General features: G+C 40.6%; 1 protein-coding gene across 2 annotated transcripts in view; it reads right to left on the bottom strand.

The window, feature by feature from the left end:
• Positions 1 to 14,858, bottom strand: part of AHRR (aryl hydrocarbon receptor repressor) — a 359,460-nt gene that overhangs the window by 146,852 nt on the left and 197,750 nt on the right. Inside the window, exons 1-2 of one of the 2 annotated variants that reach the window (XM_075316524.1) lie at positions 10,772 to 10,852; positions 4,547 to 4,659 (exon numbers count right to left, since the gene is read on the bottom strand). In XM_075316524.1, the coding sequence (XP_075172639.1) occupies positions 4,547 to 4,659; positions 10,772 to 10,838 (180 nt within the window). In that variant the 5' untranslated portion in view covers positions 10,839 to 10,852. Of the gene's footprint in view, positions 1 to 4,546; positions 4,660 to 10,771; positions 10,853 to 14,858 lie in introns of those variants that run through there. The other variant, XM_075316523.1, reaches the window with a different exon arrangement.

Raw genomic sequence — 14,858 nt, 5'->3', positions numbered from 1 at the left:
ACTTCAGAGCTCATGTGTATGTGTCATATTTTACAGTAAGGTATAAAAATGAATGGGAGGATGTTCTTAATGTGCGATTACTTTTCAACTTTACATTTAATGCTCATTCCACCATTACAGAGAACATGTCATTTGATTCATGCTGGCCAAAACACAGGCAACCCGAATCAGAGTTTGGCTGTGGTATTGTAGTGTGGCATACTTTGTAAAGCTAGCCGAAAACTATATGTCTCGGCTGGTTAGTCCAGGAGGCAGGTCCCCAGTTGCTTCTCCCGCTCACAAGACTCACAGATGTCTCCTTATTTGTTATATAGGGGGAGACTATGGATGAGCGACTTTTATTTGAATTGAATTGTACTTCAATTTTACAAAAATCTGCATTTGCAAAAATATGGATTTCTTTTTTTGTAATTTGCTTCCACGTGGCCGCTGGTTGCCATTTTTCTAACCCATAAAAGACCATTAAACTATATAAAAAGAAAAATTCTTATCCTCTACACCCTCGCCCCTCCTCTTCATCACCGGTCCAGTCCTCGCCATATCTTCAGTTCACCGCTGTACACGCTGAAATTCCCAGGCCTCTGATGCTGGGCCAGGACTTTTGGCATTGAGGGTCATGGCACCATGTAACCTTGCATATGCATGTGCAGAACCCTTCCTGGCCTCCATCAAAGCCGGAAGTTCCGGCCCAGTATGAGAGGCACAGGGATTTCAGCACAAGCGGCAATGATGGGAAGATGTAGTGAGGCAAGACAGGTGGTGGTGAAGAGCCTGAAGGCCAAAAGAGTTGAGTGTTTTTTGTTTTTTTTTACATATTCCATTTATTATGCTGTGGGGTCTAAAGAGTCAGAGCAGAATAAGACACATTAAAACATTAAACATTAAAATTGAGAATAGCTTCTCTGTAAATTGAATTTCCCAGGAAATAATGCATGAAAAGGCAAAGTTTCTGCCGTATCTGCTCATCTCTAGGAGAGACTTGTCAGTCAAAGGGATCGGGGCTGGGAGCAGTCTCTAGGGACCAATCTCAGACTAGTTATCTGAGACATTATGGGTCGACTCAATGAGGCTGGTGTTGCACATGCCAGTCTTAATGAAGGGGTTGCTGTAGTACAAAGCGCTAACTTCATTAAAGGTACACGCCACTTAATGAATTCAAAATATCTTCTCAGTGGTGTTCTCCTCCTTGTGCCTCACCAGGAATGTTACTCCAGGGGGGGACCAAATAGCATTTCTAGTGGAAGAAATCCAGAAGGTTTTGCGACTTTTCAAAGCATTTTACTCTAGTTTTCTAAAGTAATAGCTTTGATGTATCAGAGTCATAGTCCTCAGCCATTACATACTGTAGTATGTATTTTTCAGAAACACAACAACATTTAAGTAAAACATACACAGTTACAAGACTCTGATTTAATCCTATAATTCACAAGTTTTGCCTATTGTAACGCAGGACGTGGATATCAGGTCTTCTAATAGGTAATGCATACAAGTGGTCTCCTTGGGGATCAGGGGTTACTATTCCTATTGATTAGCTATGTGGTGTATTATGGGGTAACCTTATTGGAATGGTGCTCCGGTTTCATGCCCACATAATAGGATATGCACTAATATTAACTAAGAATCCCTTAGTGACTTAGGGAATTGATATATGGTACTTTGCACCTACTTATTGGTTACCACATGATATGCTATTACGACTATGTGTTATGCAATAGTTTCTGCATTTGGAAAAAAGGAGGTTTGAATTTTCACTGTAGCCTTATATATGCTTAATCAACTATAGGGCACTATGAATCCTTGAATCCATATGTTAATGTGGGATTATTAATTAAACCTTTTGACTTGTTTAATCCAGTCCTTGGGTACTGTATAGTGGAGTTTTTTCATATATGTATTTTTTAATAGAGAAGACAATAAAATAAAAAATAAAAAGTATTTTTATTATCTCTAACTTCTTTGAGCTTCCTTTAATATCTGTATACCCATAACAGATTTTTGTGTGATTGATCTGATTTAATCCTGCCTGTAATTCCGCCAGCATAAATCAGAGAGGTTCCATCTAAAATTTCCCATTAGCAAAACAAAAATAAATGTTTGTTAAATGTCACATCTAGTTATGCATATATTGTATACTGTATATATGTGTACCATTTATTATTAATGAGTATAATGTCCTGTATGTCAATTGTTAACTTCCTATTATCTTTGGTAAAAATTCGCCAGAGGTAAGTAAAAATATATGTAGACAATCAGTATCGTTGGATTATAATCTCTAATACTCATCCAGTGCTTGATGTATGGATATATTGGGATTGATCATGTTTATTTATCTGGTGACCATTTCTAACAGAAGCAGCTTACATTGGGCATTGCATTATTTCAGAAATACCTTCTGAGAAATATTAAGCCTTAAATCTCAAGTGACTTTCATGATAAAGCTTCCAAAAGAATTTTGGGCAGGAAACCATCTATGCAGCCTTCCTCTAAATCATAGGTCATCAGAAAAAACAGAGAAGCCAAAATTCCATAGAAATATTCAGCCACTCCACCAAATCTGGCAGCTCATAAATCTTTTTATGAGACACTCTCCAGTTATCTGGTACGATAGTAATCAATTCCATACTTTCCTTTCGCAGAGCTGAGATTATTTTGTGGAGTCTCAAGCGGTGAGAGGCATTGTACACCTCCCTTGGCACACCTTAGCTCTCAGGATGTGGTATATATAAAACACAAAACCGACCTACCATCTTTTTTCATTCGTTCATATTCTGCATGCTTTAGAACTTATTTGTCCCAGATGGTCAAAACGTTCTACATTTGGTCTCAATGATAAGAATCACCTAAGTGTCCCAAGGTTCATACTGCGCACACTATAATAAAGCTGTAACACAGAAAAAGCTACATACTGTGATATCTATATGGCAGGGAGGCCTTTCTATATATTTGATTTTTGACTTTTTTTGTTCTTGTCTTAGTAGGGGCATTTAAAAAGTAACTCCTCCCAAAATGCATGATATTTTTATTTCTCTATTTTTTAAAAGGGTTAGCAACTACTCAGGCAATCCCTTCTCAATCAGTATGTTTCCCCCAAGTAAAATAGGAACACCTATAGTCATCTCCGGTACCAGCGTTGTTCAGTAGTTTTGGCACTGACCCTTATGAGACTCAGGATCCCTGCGGCCAATTAGCAACCACTCATTTGGAGGAAGTGAGAGCTGTGGCTGCTCTCTCACTTCCTCTGGAAGTCTGATTTGTCCATAGAAAGGGACTGTAAAGTGTCTGCTGATTGAACAAAGTGATTGCGTGACATAATAATGTCATGCAAGCCCTGGGAGAGCCAGTGCCAACAGCTCTGGAACAGAGCCAGCACTGGGGTTCAGTATAGCTATTATTAACTTGTTTGGGGGAAAGCATACTGATTGAGAACTGGTTTTCTTTGGTGGCAAGTAGATAGTTTAAGAGATCAACTAAACGGCACCATTTACGGCAGAGGTCCCCAACTCCAGTCCTCAAGGCCCACCAACAGTGCAGGTTTTTGGGATTTCCTTAGTATTGCACAGGTGTTAATGTAATTACCTGCCCAGGTGCTGGTTCCAACAGCAGTGCAATGCTAAGGAAATCCTGAAAACATGCACTGTTGGTGGGCCTTGAGGACTGGAGTTGGGGAACCCTGATTTATGGTATACTTTTCGCTATCAGGTTGGTACAACTCCATCTTTGATATCAGTTAGTTGAGCATACAAAAAGTTTTGTCACAGTTGCTTAATTTTCCTAAGCCCTTGATTATAAAAACTGAGCTTTGAAGAAATATGCATTAGGCTTTGTTGAGACCTCAGTATTTTTCACACAAGCAAAAAATGGTAGCGGTGTCATCTGTATTTTTGATTCTTGTGTCATCTGTATTTTGGATTCTTGTGTCATCAGCATTTTTATGTATGAATTAATAAATAAATTCCAAATTTTCTTCTATCCCGTTCAGTCTTTTTTTTTTCACAGACCCATAAACTTGTATTGGCCCTTTTCATCCATGCTGCCCCAAAAAACTAGACATGTCTCCAGACACACGGTACGTGAAAAAACAGGAACATGTGAGCAGCCAGATAGACTATGATGGGTATGTGATGTATCCATAAAAACTATGAATACAACATGTACATGCAACTTGGATGTTTCAGTGAGGCCCTATATTAATTTAATCGTTTCACAAAAACTTTTTTTTTTGTAGGCACCAGCATTCTTTATTTTGTTTAACTCACAAAGAACAGAATAAAAGCGTTGCCACTTTTTCTCTCCGGCTTTCTAAGGAATAAGTAGTTTTCAGATGTTTTGTAATTGCTTTCTCTCTTCTATGAGGGACAACAACAAGCATGGTGTTGGAAAACATTGCATGTCTTATCTTCCTAAACAGCAACAGACGTACCCTTTCAGTGGCACGAGCAATTTGCCAAGCCAAGTGTAATGGTAGAGAGATCTACTATACACAAAGGGAAGGCTTTGAATTATTAATAGACTGCCGTTAAGGAAATGATAGCATTTTATCACCCACCTCTAGTAGCAACTCTCCTTCTGGCATGGCAATCCCCCCGGATGGGTTGTCTCCTTTTATTGCGTGACCGACCGGCTGGCATGGTTGCTTCTTGGAGTGCTGTTCCTCAATTGCTGTTAAACAAGGTGAGTAAAAAAAAAATTCTAAGTAACAGAACTGATCAGTGTGAGAGACTCAGTGAAGTGTTACAGTCAGAGGTCATAGAAAGAGCAGCATGCAATTTTCATATCTGACAGCATGAAGCTATATGCGTTTTATGATTTGGCAAATCCTCAAGCCTTTAGCAGAATTATCATGCTGTGCACTTGAAGCTCCAGTTTTTATATGTTGGTCACTGCTATTTATATGCAGTACAATTAAATGTAGTACTTAAAAATCTTGCAACTAATTGTGGTAAAACCTAGGATAAAAACAAATGAAAAAAATACCCAGCAGTAAGTGAACAAATAGTAATAGTACAAGTAAATAAATAGGGTACATATTTTATTCAAAGAGTGTAAATGCCATCCCACCGGATGACTGACTCTTAGTAGTTCACTACTATGTGCCAACAGGCCCCAAAATAGACGAGGGAAGAGCAAGACCTAATCCTGACCGTTTCATATCTGCCTCTGGACATCTATGTAGATAAGATGCAAAGTCATAAGGCCTTGTGCGCAGCTACAGTATATCTATATACTTATACTCAACAGAAATAGAAACACAACACTTTTGTTTTTATTCCCATTTTACATTGCCTGAACTGAAAGCTCTGAGACTTTTTCTTTGTACACAAAAGTTTTTTTCTCAATACACAGGTGGGCCTTAGACTGGCCACAATAAATGGCCACTCTAAAATGTGGAGTTTTACAGGATTATGGGGATTGGGAACCAAACAGTATCTGGTGTGACCACCATTTACCAGTGAATCCGCAGTTGCGTGGCCGGCTAGATGTACTGTCAAATTCTCTGAAACGCCTTTGGAGAAGGATTATGTTAGAGAAATGAACATTCAATTCACAGGCAACAGCTCTAGTGGACAATCCAGCAGTCAGCATGTCAATTGCACGCTCCCTCAAAACTTGTGACATCTGTGGCATTATGCTGTGTGATAAAGCTGCACATTTCAGCAAAGCCTTTTATTGTGGCCAGCCTAAGGCACACCTGTGCAATAATCATGCTGCCTATTCAGCATCTTTATATGTCACACCTGTGAGGTGGGATTATATCAGCAAAGGAGGAGTGCTCAGTAACACAGATTTAGACAAATTTATAAACAATATTTGAGAGCAAAAGGTCTTTTGTGTCAAAGAAAAAGTCTTAGATCTTTGAGCTCCACTCATGGAAAATGGAAACAAAAATAAAAGTGCTGCGTTTATATTTTTATTCCGTATATAAGGACTGGAGCAATGAGTTTTTTAGGAAATAGCCCTGCCACAATGGCTTTTGGTATACACATGGAAATCTATTGTTAGACCTTATAGCATGATTAATTTGTAGAACACTTCATAATAACTGCAATGTTCTCTTTGGAACTTTTGATGCTTATAGTTTGCAATTTCACACCATTAAATGGGAAAACTATTTATATAATGCACATTGTATAGCTGGTCATGTGTGTAATATAATAGCAGAGTCTGAAAACCAGAAAATAGTGCCCAATAGTCCAATTTGAGAGAGATAATAGCAGGGACTAAAACTTAACTTTTAATTTTTCAATAAAATCGATATTACTTTACTTAAATAATGCAGTAAAAAATTAGTGCCAATAAATTAGAAAGATCTCACCCAGATGTTTTCCAAGGGTAAGAAGACACACCAATCCAGAGTTGGTCACAGGCTGGAAGAACCGGGGTAAAACATTGGGAGATAAGGTGACAACTCCTGTCGTGCCCCGTGATTGTACTTCCGCCCTGACAAGGGCAGCACCCAAGCAAGCTGTCTGCCCCACAACCATTCAAAACAAAACAAAAAACGTCCTCCCGACGCGTTTCCCTCTAAATAGCAAGAGTTCCTCAGGGGAGACCAAAAACAAATGATCAACCTGCAATAGCAGGGACCACAGGACTGATCAACCTGCAGTGGCAGGGATCAGAGGGGTAAGAAACCTATGTGTCCAGGTAAACGGTGGTGGACGTTTTTTGTTTTGTTTTGCATGGTTGTGGGGCAGACAGCTTACTTGGGTGCTGCCCTTGTCAGGGCAGAAGCACAATCACGGGGCACGACAGGGGTTTGTCACCTTATCTCCCAACGCTTTACCCCGGTCCTTCCAGCCTGTGACCAACTCTGGATTGGTGTGTCTTCTTACCCTTGGAAAACATCTGAGTGAGATCTTCCTAATTTATTGGCACTAATTTTTTACTGCATTATTTAAGTAAATTAATATCGATTTTATTGAAAAATTAAAAGTTAAGTTTTAGTCCCCAGTCATGTGTGTAACATAACTGTTATTTATGTAACTCATTTTCACTCATTAGAATAAAACAGCACGAGTACAAATAGACAGCAGTCTGAATTCGGACATGCCTGTTCCTTCAATCTCCAGTATAATCTGTTGGGGAAGACTCAGGAGGCCCTCATACACATTAGAATAATGTAGGCTGAACCCGCAGATATCAGACTGTTTGCTCATGATTATTCTAATGTGTATTGAGGGTGGATGAAACTGGTTCAAATTTTGGAAACGTGACAAAGGAGTAAAAATTTGTAGTAAGGAAAAAGACGTGAAAATAAAGATAAGTACTAATCAAACATTCTTCCATTCAAGGATAAAACATGGAACTTGCATAGTCCATATCATCGAAGAAGTGGTCTAAATACCATGTCCTTAGTCCTCATGATCTGGAAACGTCAAGCAATAGATCTTAATTTAAGAGCATACTAGATGAGAATATACTGTATATGGCCAGACGTAGTATGTGGTAGTAAATGGAGTACAAAAAAAGTGATAACGGAAGAAATACCGGGGTTCAATCTATGTAATACTTGAACAGTGTAGTAACCATTAGGATACTTGTTCATGTAGGTAGACACATTAGAGGGGAAGATGAGTATAATTTTATTATGTTACAGATCGCAAACTTTGGAACCAATTGATCAAAGTTTTAACACCTGAGGTCTGTAGTAAAAAGCTTGGAAAAGTCACACAAATTTCGTGCAACTCAAGGCTGCGTTAAAATGTTGCACCTTTTGGTATACTCACACCATTACTGTCCAGCTCTGAAGTGGTGGTAGCTGGGGTGGGATGGGGGCATGGTCAGTGCGCCTCTCTAAATTCATGACTACGGCACAAATCTTACTTCAGCAGAGACTCTTAATTAATCAGGACCTTCATACTCCACCCCACCTTCTCAAGACCTGTGTGAGGATCGCTGGCCTTGATGAACAGGGCCTTAGTCCCTTATAATGTGTTATGTCCAGAACAGAATGTCTACACACAGATTGTTCAGAAAAGTACTATAATATCAATATTCGACAATAAAGGAAAACTTATGGACTTTTTTTTTACAATATGTACACTCAGAGAGTACGGTGCCTCTTTACAATGCAAGAGTGTTACTTTTTATATGGAAAAACCTTTACTGTTGTGCTGATCTAATTTTGTTTTAAATACTGCAACTCACTACTCACCGGTTTTCCTGTCAATAAACTTTTCCCTCTCCAATCTAACCTCGATATAGCAGCCATAGCTACACAGCTGCAAGAACAATATCTTCGCCCTTTGACAGCCACTGCACTGCTTGTTCCATCCGCTATAGAATGCAACATAGGCTTATTATTCACAACCTGCATCAAATGGAAAAAAGTATTTTTGTGCCCTACAGTAGGTATATGATGCCAATGGCATCCTCTTCCCGCTTTTCTTCCTTTTTTCCATATTAACTTGTGCGTCAGGTCCTGCAGGTACTCCACATCTGGGTACTGCACATCTGATCCCTATTGATTTGAAAGGAGGCAGATCTGCAGCACCTTTACAGCAGACCACTAAACAGTTGTCAGAGCAGTGCTGTGCAGCTCCACAACTGATCACTTTCAGCCACTGCTGGGACTTTGAACTGCTGATCAGTGGAGGTTCCAGCTGTCAAATCCCCACCGATTAGATATTGATGTCCTATCCTAAGGAAATGCCATCAATGTAAAAGACTAGACAACCCCTTTAAGTAAAAAACAATATAGAAAGAGCCAAGAACAAGATACAATAGAGATACTGACTTTATAAACAATGGTGGAGCCCTAGAGATTCATTTACTGCTTATATTTTAGATCTCTAGGCAGATGTTTGTAAAAGCAAGAAGGATGTATGTCATATGTATATAGCATTTTGAGGAAGTATTAGTATAGGCATTGTGGTAGAGTGGTTTAGCAGTTAGTTCTAAAAGTAGAACTTTGAGGTTCATTTAAGGATAGTGTTGCTTACATACTCACTTTTCACCTCATCCCTGCTTTCAGCCAGCATTAACATATGAAATTAAAGCCCTGATTCATAATCTGCAGTTTTAAGTCTTTTTTTTTCCTGTCTTTTATTTTGTATTGGCGGATTTCAAGCAAAGTTCATCAAAATGACAATGTTTGATAAAGTTACATGATCCTTTCAATATTCTTTAAAATGTCACATGTTAAGGCCCCATCACACGCAACGATGTATCTAACAATATATCGCCAGGGTCACGGATTCCGTGACGCACATCCGGCATCGTTAGCGTCGTCGTTGTGTGTGACACCAACAAGCGACTGTTAACGATAGAAAATACTCATCAAATCGTCCATCGTTGACACGTCGTTCGTTTTAAAAAAATCGTTGATTGTTGAGGTCACAGGTTGTTCGTCGTTGCCGAGGCAACACACAACGCTACGTGTGACACCTCGGGAGCGACGAAGTACAGCTTACCTGCGGCCACCGGCAATGAGGAAGGAAGGAGGTGGGCGGGATGTTACGGCCGCTCATGCCCGCCCCTCCGCTTCTATTGGGCGGCCGCTTAGTTACTTAGAAAGGAAGCGGTTCGCCGGCAACAGCGACGTCGCTAGGCAGGTAAGTCCGTGTGATGGCTTCGAACGATATTATGCTCCACGGGCACCGATTTGCCCGTGATGCACAAATGACGGGGGCGGGTACACACGCTATCGATATCGCTAGCAATATCGCTGCGTGTGACGGGGCCTTAAGTCTTTAAATGGCCAATGATCAACCACTAAGTGGCTGCTCACAGTGCTGATCCATGTGGTAAGCCTATTTTTTTTATTATGGCCACCTTATTTGTTAAGAAGGGGTCGTCCAGTAATGGACAACCTCTGTCATTGAAACAAATCTTTATGACAAGGTCATGGTTCTAACACCAGAACACATTCCAAAAATACACAATTCTGAGAATTCTTATTAATTATAATTCTTACTTCAGCAGAAATAATACATCTTGCAATACAAAAAAGAGATTGAAACTGAAATAATGAATTAATCTTGTTATAACTGAACCGACATTAGATTCAGGTGAAGAAAGGTTGCACTCATCTCACAGTGCTAGTCCTTGTGAACATTGACCATTAGTTAGCAGTAGACATCTGGATATAAAGTTACGATGTATACTGTGCAATAGTCAAGAACTTCTATAAGTGTTTCCTTTTAATATACTGTGTCCTGCTGGTTTACAACTTTTTTTTCAAATTCAATGTTTTGGACTTTTTTAAACATAGGATAAAATATAAGAATCAAGCTAAGAAACCTCACAAAGACATGAGACATATGTATATGTAAGAAAGATAATGCATAGGGTTAACATCCTTAAAGGGCCTTTAGTCACACTTTTTACAGGCTGTGATCGGATGTCTGCTGGGAGTGAACAGGAAGTCCACTCTGATGGAATGGTGAAGGTTGCAGACGATCAGCAGCTGCTAATTGACTGCAGCGGTCACAGAAGATGCTGCACTGCAGAAATGGCTGCAGTCTGGGAAGTGAGTATAACATTTTTGGAGCTAATATGCAATGGATAACCCCTTAATAGCTGTAATTAGTTATCTTACTAGATAAGCTCATTTAGATTAACCCTGGCTCCTCATACACCCATCATTTAGTGGCTTTTATGGGGAGAAGCCTTCTGTGTCTAACATATAAAATTAAAGGTACACCAAATCTGGAGGCTCTCCCTGTAAGTCAGCATTTTCTAAGTGAAAAAATATACATTGTAAATTAAGACATACTGTAACTTTAATGTCATATTAACACAACTTTTCTAATCAAATCCAGTTAAGTACCTTTATCCTTTTCTATACTTAGCCAGGGCTGATCAGCTAACAAGTGGGCTCCATGTGCTTTATGCATAGTTTGCAGAAGTTCAGAGAAGCTATCAGAGTAAGAAAGCTATATTCATTACATATGTTTTCTATTGCACATGTAATCGCCTCCAATACTAAGTATAAACCATACCATTTGCCTCCGCCCCTGTTTGGACAGACACATATGAATATCCTACTCCACCCCATGAATCAGATTTATCTATCTGATCCATCTATATGAGATCTTGTTATTGTTATGGCAAAGGAAGAACCATACTGCCATGATTGACTTTTATTCCCCCTGACAGCCTTCATATTGTGAACTCCTTAGGAATAGACCACAAGTTGCCATTTCTAGTTTTCTAAAGTATCATAACATAGAAAAATGTTGACAGATGTCAAGAAAAAATTCAAAAGAGGTATAAGGAGAACAGTTTCTCCATAATGAGAAAACCAAGCTGTGAAGGAAAGCTTAAATGCCATATTCCCTGGCATTAAATCCCAATATTCCAGGCTGGTGGTTTCCTTACGGAGAAGAAACTTTACCCTTTAGACGCCATTGTTGCAGGCCTCTTACCCACCCAACCAGTCTCCTACTTTGCACTTAGAGACAAAAACAGCTAGTGTCAGACTGGTGAGCACAGGGACCACCATAGAACATCATTCTTTGAGCCCACTATACATTTACTATAGAAATAAATTACAAAGCTGCAACAAAACGGATTACAGCGCTGTACATCAAGATAAAGCATGTGAACCTTAATATCAGACATTGCTTTAATTTTACTTATAATCATTTGGACTACATTGTATTTGAAGGAGTATGTTGGAAAAACTGTCACGGTTGTCTCTATGCTATTTGACACTTGTGACAGATCCAGGACTTGAAAGTAATTTCCCTTCTTGACTCTCAATATTAAACATATTTTCCTTTCCTTTGGCAATTGTAGGGTTAATGTCAGTATTCCTTCCCAGCAAGCCGGCTAACTACCAGCTTAGGTGTTTCAAGTTTGAGACCACTCCCTGTCCCTTTATATACCCTCTGCTACTAGCAGAGGGTGGCAGTTATTCTCTTTGCCATTTGGAAGCTGGTCTTTGAGGTGGAAGGAGCTGCTGAAACCTTCTGCTAAAGTTGCTAGTGTGGCTGCAGTCTTGATGCAGTGGTGGGACTAGTGTTTTTAATCTGCCCACTCCCTAGCCAGGGACTATTGTAGGGTCGTTTCAGGGCTTCAGGTTCCTGCTTGGCAACAGGTGAGGAACCTATATAGAGATTGCCTAGGAGTGCAGGGTATAGCAGCAGGTAAGTGGAAAAGGTGTCCATCTTCCCTCTCACTAGCACTAGGGCCCACCGTTGTTAAACGTAGAATGCACAACCATAGAAATCTACCATAGAAGACAAGTGACCTAGCAGGTCTGCGAGGCCCCAGGTATGCGTTCTAGGGTTAAAGTGTCCTCGGTGTACCCCTTGTTTGTCATGGTGAAACCTCTGTTTGTCATGTGTTTGGCCTAGTCCAGGTCATGACACAAACATTGGATATAGTTGGATAATTTTTTCAAAGGGGGATAGTGTCGGGTATGGGTTTTGTTTGTTTATTTTTTAAACAAAGTAATTTTATTTTTTGTAAAACTTTATTATAGCATTACTAATGGAGGTATTTGACAGAACACCTTTAAATATTTTTTGGTAGGGTTTGGTGTTAGCCAGCAAAAAATTGACACCCTCTCAGGGGTCCAGAGAATTCACTACCTAATGCACCAGGGGAATTAGGAAAGAGCTGGTTGCCCCCAGAAATAGACAATCAAATGTTATAGTTTGTGCCTGTGTTGGCTGGAAGTTTGCTAATGTTGGTTTTGCATTGGCTGGTTATGAAAATGTGCGGAGCACATAAAAAAATGAATAAAAAAAATGAGGTTGTGTCTCATGTCAACATTTTATCCTGTGTTAGCTTGAAAATGTAACTAGGGGCTCTAGTAAGTAAAAATGAACTGTTTTTATTCAAAAGTGATGTAAAGAAATGGCTCCAGTATAGTGGAACACAGACTGCTCGATTCTGCAGAAATGGTTACAAAACAAAAGTTTTGCATAAATGAATAGTTAGAAAACAAGAATAACTTGGCTGCCTCTTATTTTTCATAACCAACTAAGGTAAAAATGATAGGAGCATGGTGATACTATCAGGATGGGGAGATCAATGTCAACAGATATTGGTCCTTTCTAAGCCTAAATATATTAGGCAGCAGTCACCTAGAGGTGGCCGGTCACATTGAATTGTTCAATTCTGAGGGTACTCCTATTTCAGGCAGTAAGGCTACTTTCACACATCCGGTTTGAGCCCTGCGGCTCAATCCGGCTGTGAAAACTATGCAACGGATGCGGCGAAAACACCGCATCCTTTGCATAAGTTTTTACATGCGGCCCGTCCGTTTTTTTCCGGTTGCGGCATGCTACTGAGCATGCGCAGTGGAAAAAACCGCATGCGGCGACCGGATGCGTTTTTTTTCCGCATCGCGCCGCATCCGGCCTCCATAGGTATGCATTGAAAAATGCGCCGCAGCGGCCGGATGCGGCGCGATGCGGTGTTTTTTGCCGGAGCAAAAAACGTAGCAGGGGACGTTCGATCCGGCCGCGGCATCGGCTAAATCTGCCGCATGCGGCCAAAACCGGACCGAACGCAAGCCCCTGCGGCACAATACGGCACTAATGTAAGTCTATGCAAAAAAAAACCGCAACCGGCGTTACAAAAGCCGGTTGCGGTTTTTCTGCAGAACGCCGTATTGTGCCGCAGAGCAAAAATCTGGATGTGTGAAAGCACCCTTAAAGGGAATCTGTCAGATTATTTTCTAGTACAAAACTAATGGTATCCTGGAAAAGGGCTTGGACAACAGTTCCAGGATCAGTAACTTTTATTGCTATACCTTCTTTTATCTACTACTGTTATCTTGCTGTAAGATCCAGAGAATTTAGTGTTGCACATGGGCTAGTCAAATATATGTAACTCCAAACTGAATATACACTGCTCCCCACACCCACCTCTCAGCAGTGATAGTAAATGACAGTGAAGATTTTTACTATCATTGATTAAAGCATGGGAGAGGTGGACGTGGGGAGCAGTGTATATTCAGTGAATTGTCCAGGACTACAACAAAATAACAAGATAAGGTAGAGCAATAAAAGTTACTGATCCTGGAAGGGCTACCCAAGCCCTGTTCCAGGATAACATTAGTTTTGTACTAGAAAATCACCAACAGATTCCCTTTAAAGAGGGTACCTATTTTTTTTTTTATTCTGGGCCTAAAAACTAACAGGCGGTCAGTTGCTGACTGGTTGCCTGTTCTACTTTGTTCACAGACTGCTCTTGCTGGCAATACCTCTGCTCCACATCAACAGAACAACTCTCCCTCTTCTGGGCTGCTCTGTCGACTGGACATGACCTCCAATGTCATACTGAATGACTTCCGGCTTCCTACAGTTAGGCAGCAGGGAGCCGACTCTCAATCAGCATGACCTTGTTGGTCATGCCCCATTAACAGAGCAAAAGGGAACAATTGCTGCTGTTCTGTAGATATCATATTAGCAGAATCCACTGAATTGTCAGCAGGAGCGGTCTATGGTCACTCTGTGACGGCAGACCAGGCACAACAGGCAGGTAGTTAGAAACTTCATGCCTGATACTTCTTAAAGAAATTGTAAAAATAAAAAAATTGTCCCAGATATACCCTTTAGGCTGGACTCAGATGAGCATATGGCATCCGCATCGGATGCGATGTGCTAATGACTCCTGACACAGGCTCTGCTGCGAGCGTGAGCCGAGTGTCATGCGACTGTGACCGATCCTGCAATCAGGTCACAGCTGTGAAGCTGAGGACAGGCGCTGCAGAGGAGAGGGAGGGGTTAATCCCCCCATCTCCTCCATTGTCAGCCTGTGCGTATATCGCACTGCACTGGGATAACATCCGAGTGCACTCCGATGTATCTCTCACACCCATTCACTTGAATGGGTGCAAGGGACACGGCTCTAGCAGAAAATCGCAGCATGCTGGATGCGAATCTGGATGCAGAATCTGG

The sequence above is a fragment of the Anomaloglossus baeobatrachus genome, chromosome 6 (assembly GCF_048569485.1).
Source record: "Anomaloglossus baeobatrachus isolate aAnoBae1 chromosome 6, aAnoBae1.hap1, whole genome shotgun sequence".
Classification (NCBI taxonomy): Eukaryota; Metazoa; Chordata; class Amphibia; order Anura; family Aromobatidae; genus Anomaloglossus; species Anomaloglossus baeobatrachus.
This window is presented reverse-complemented; position numbering and strand designations above follow the sequence as displayed.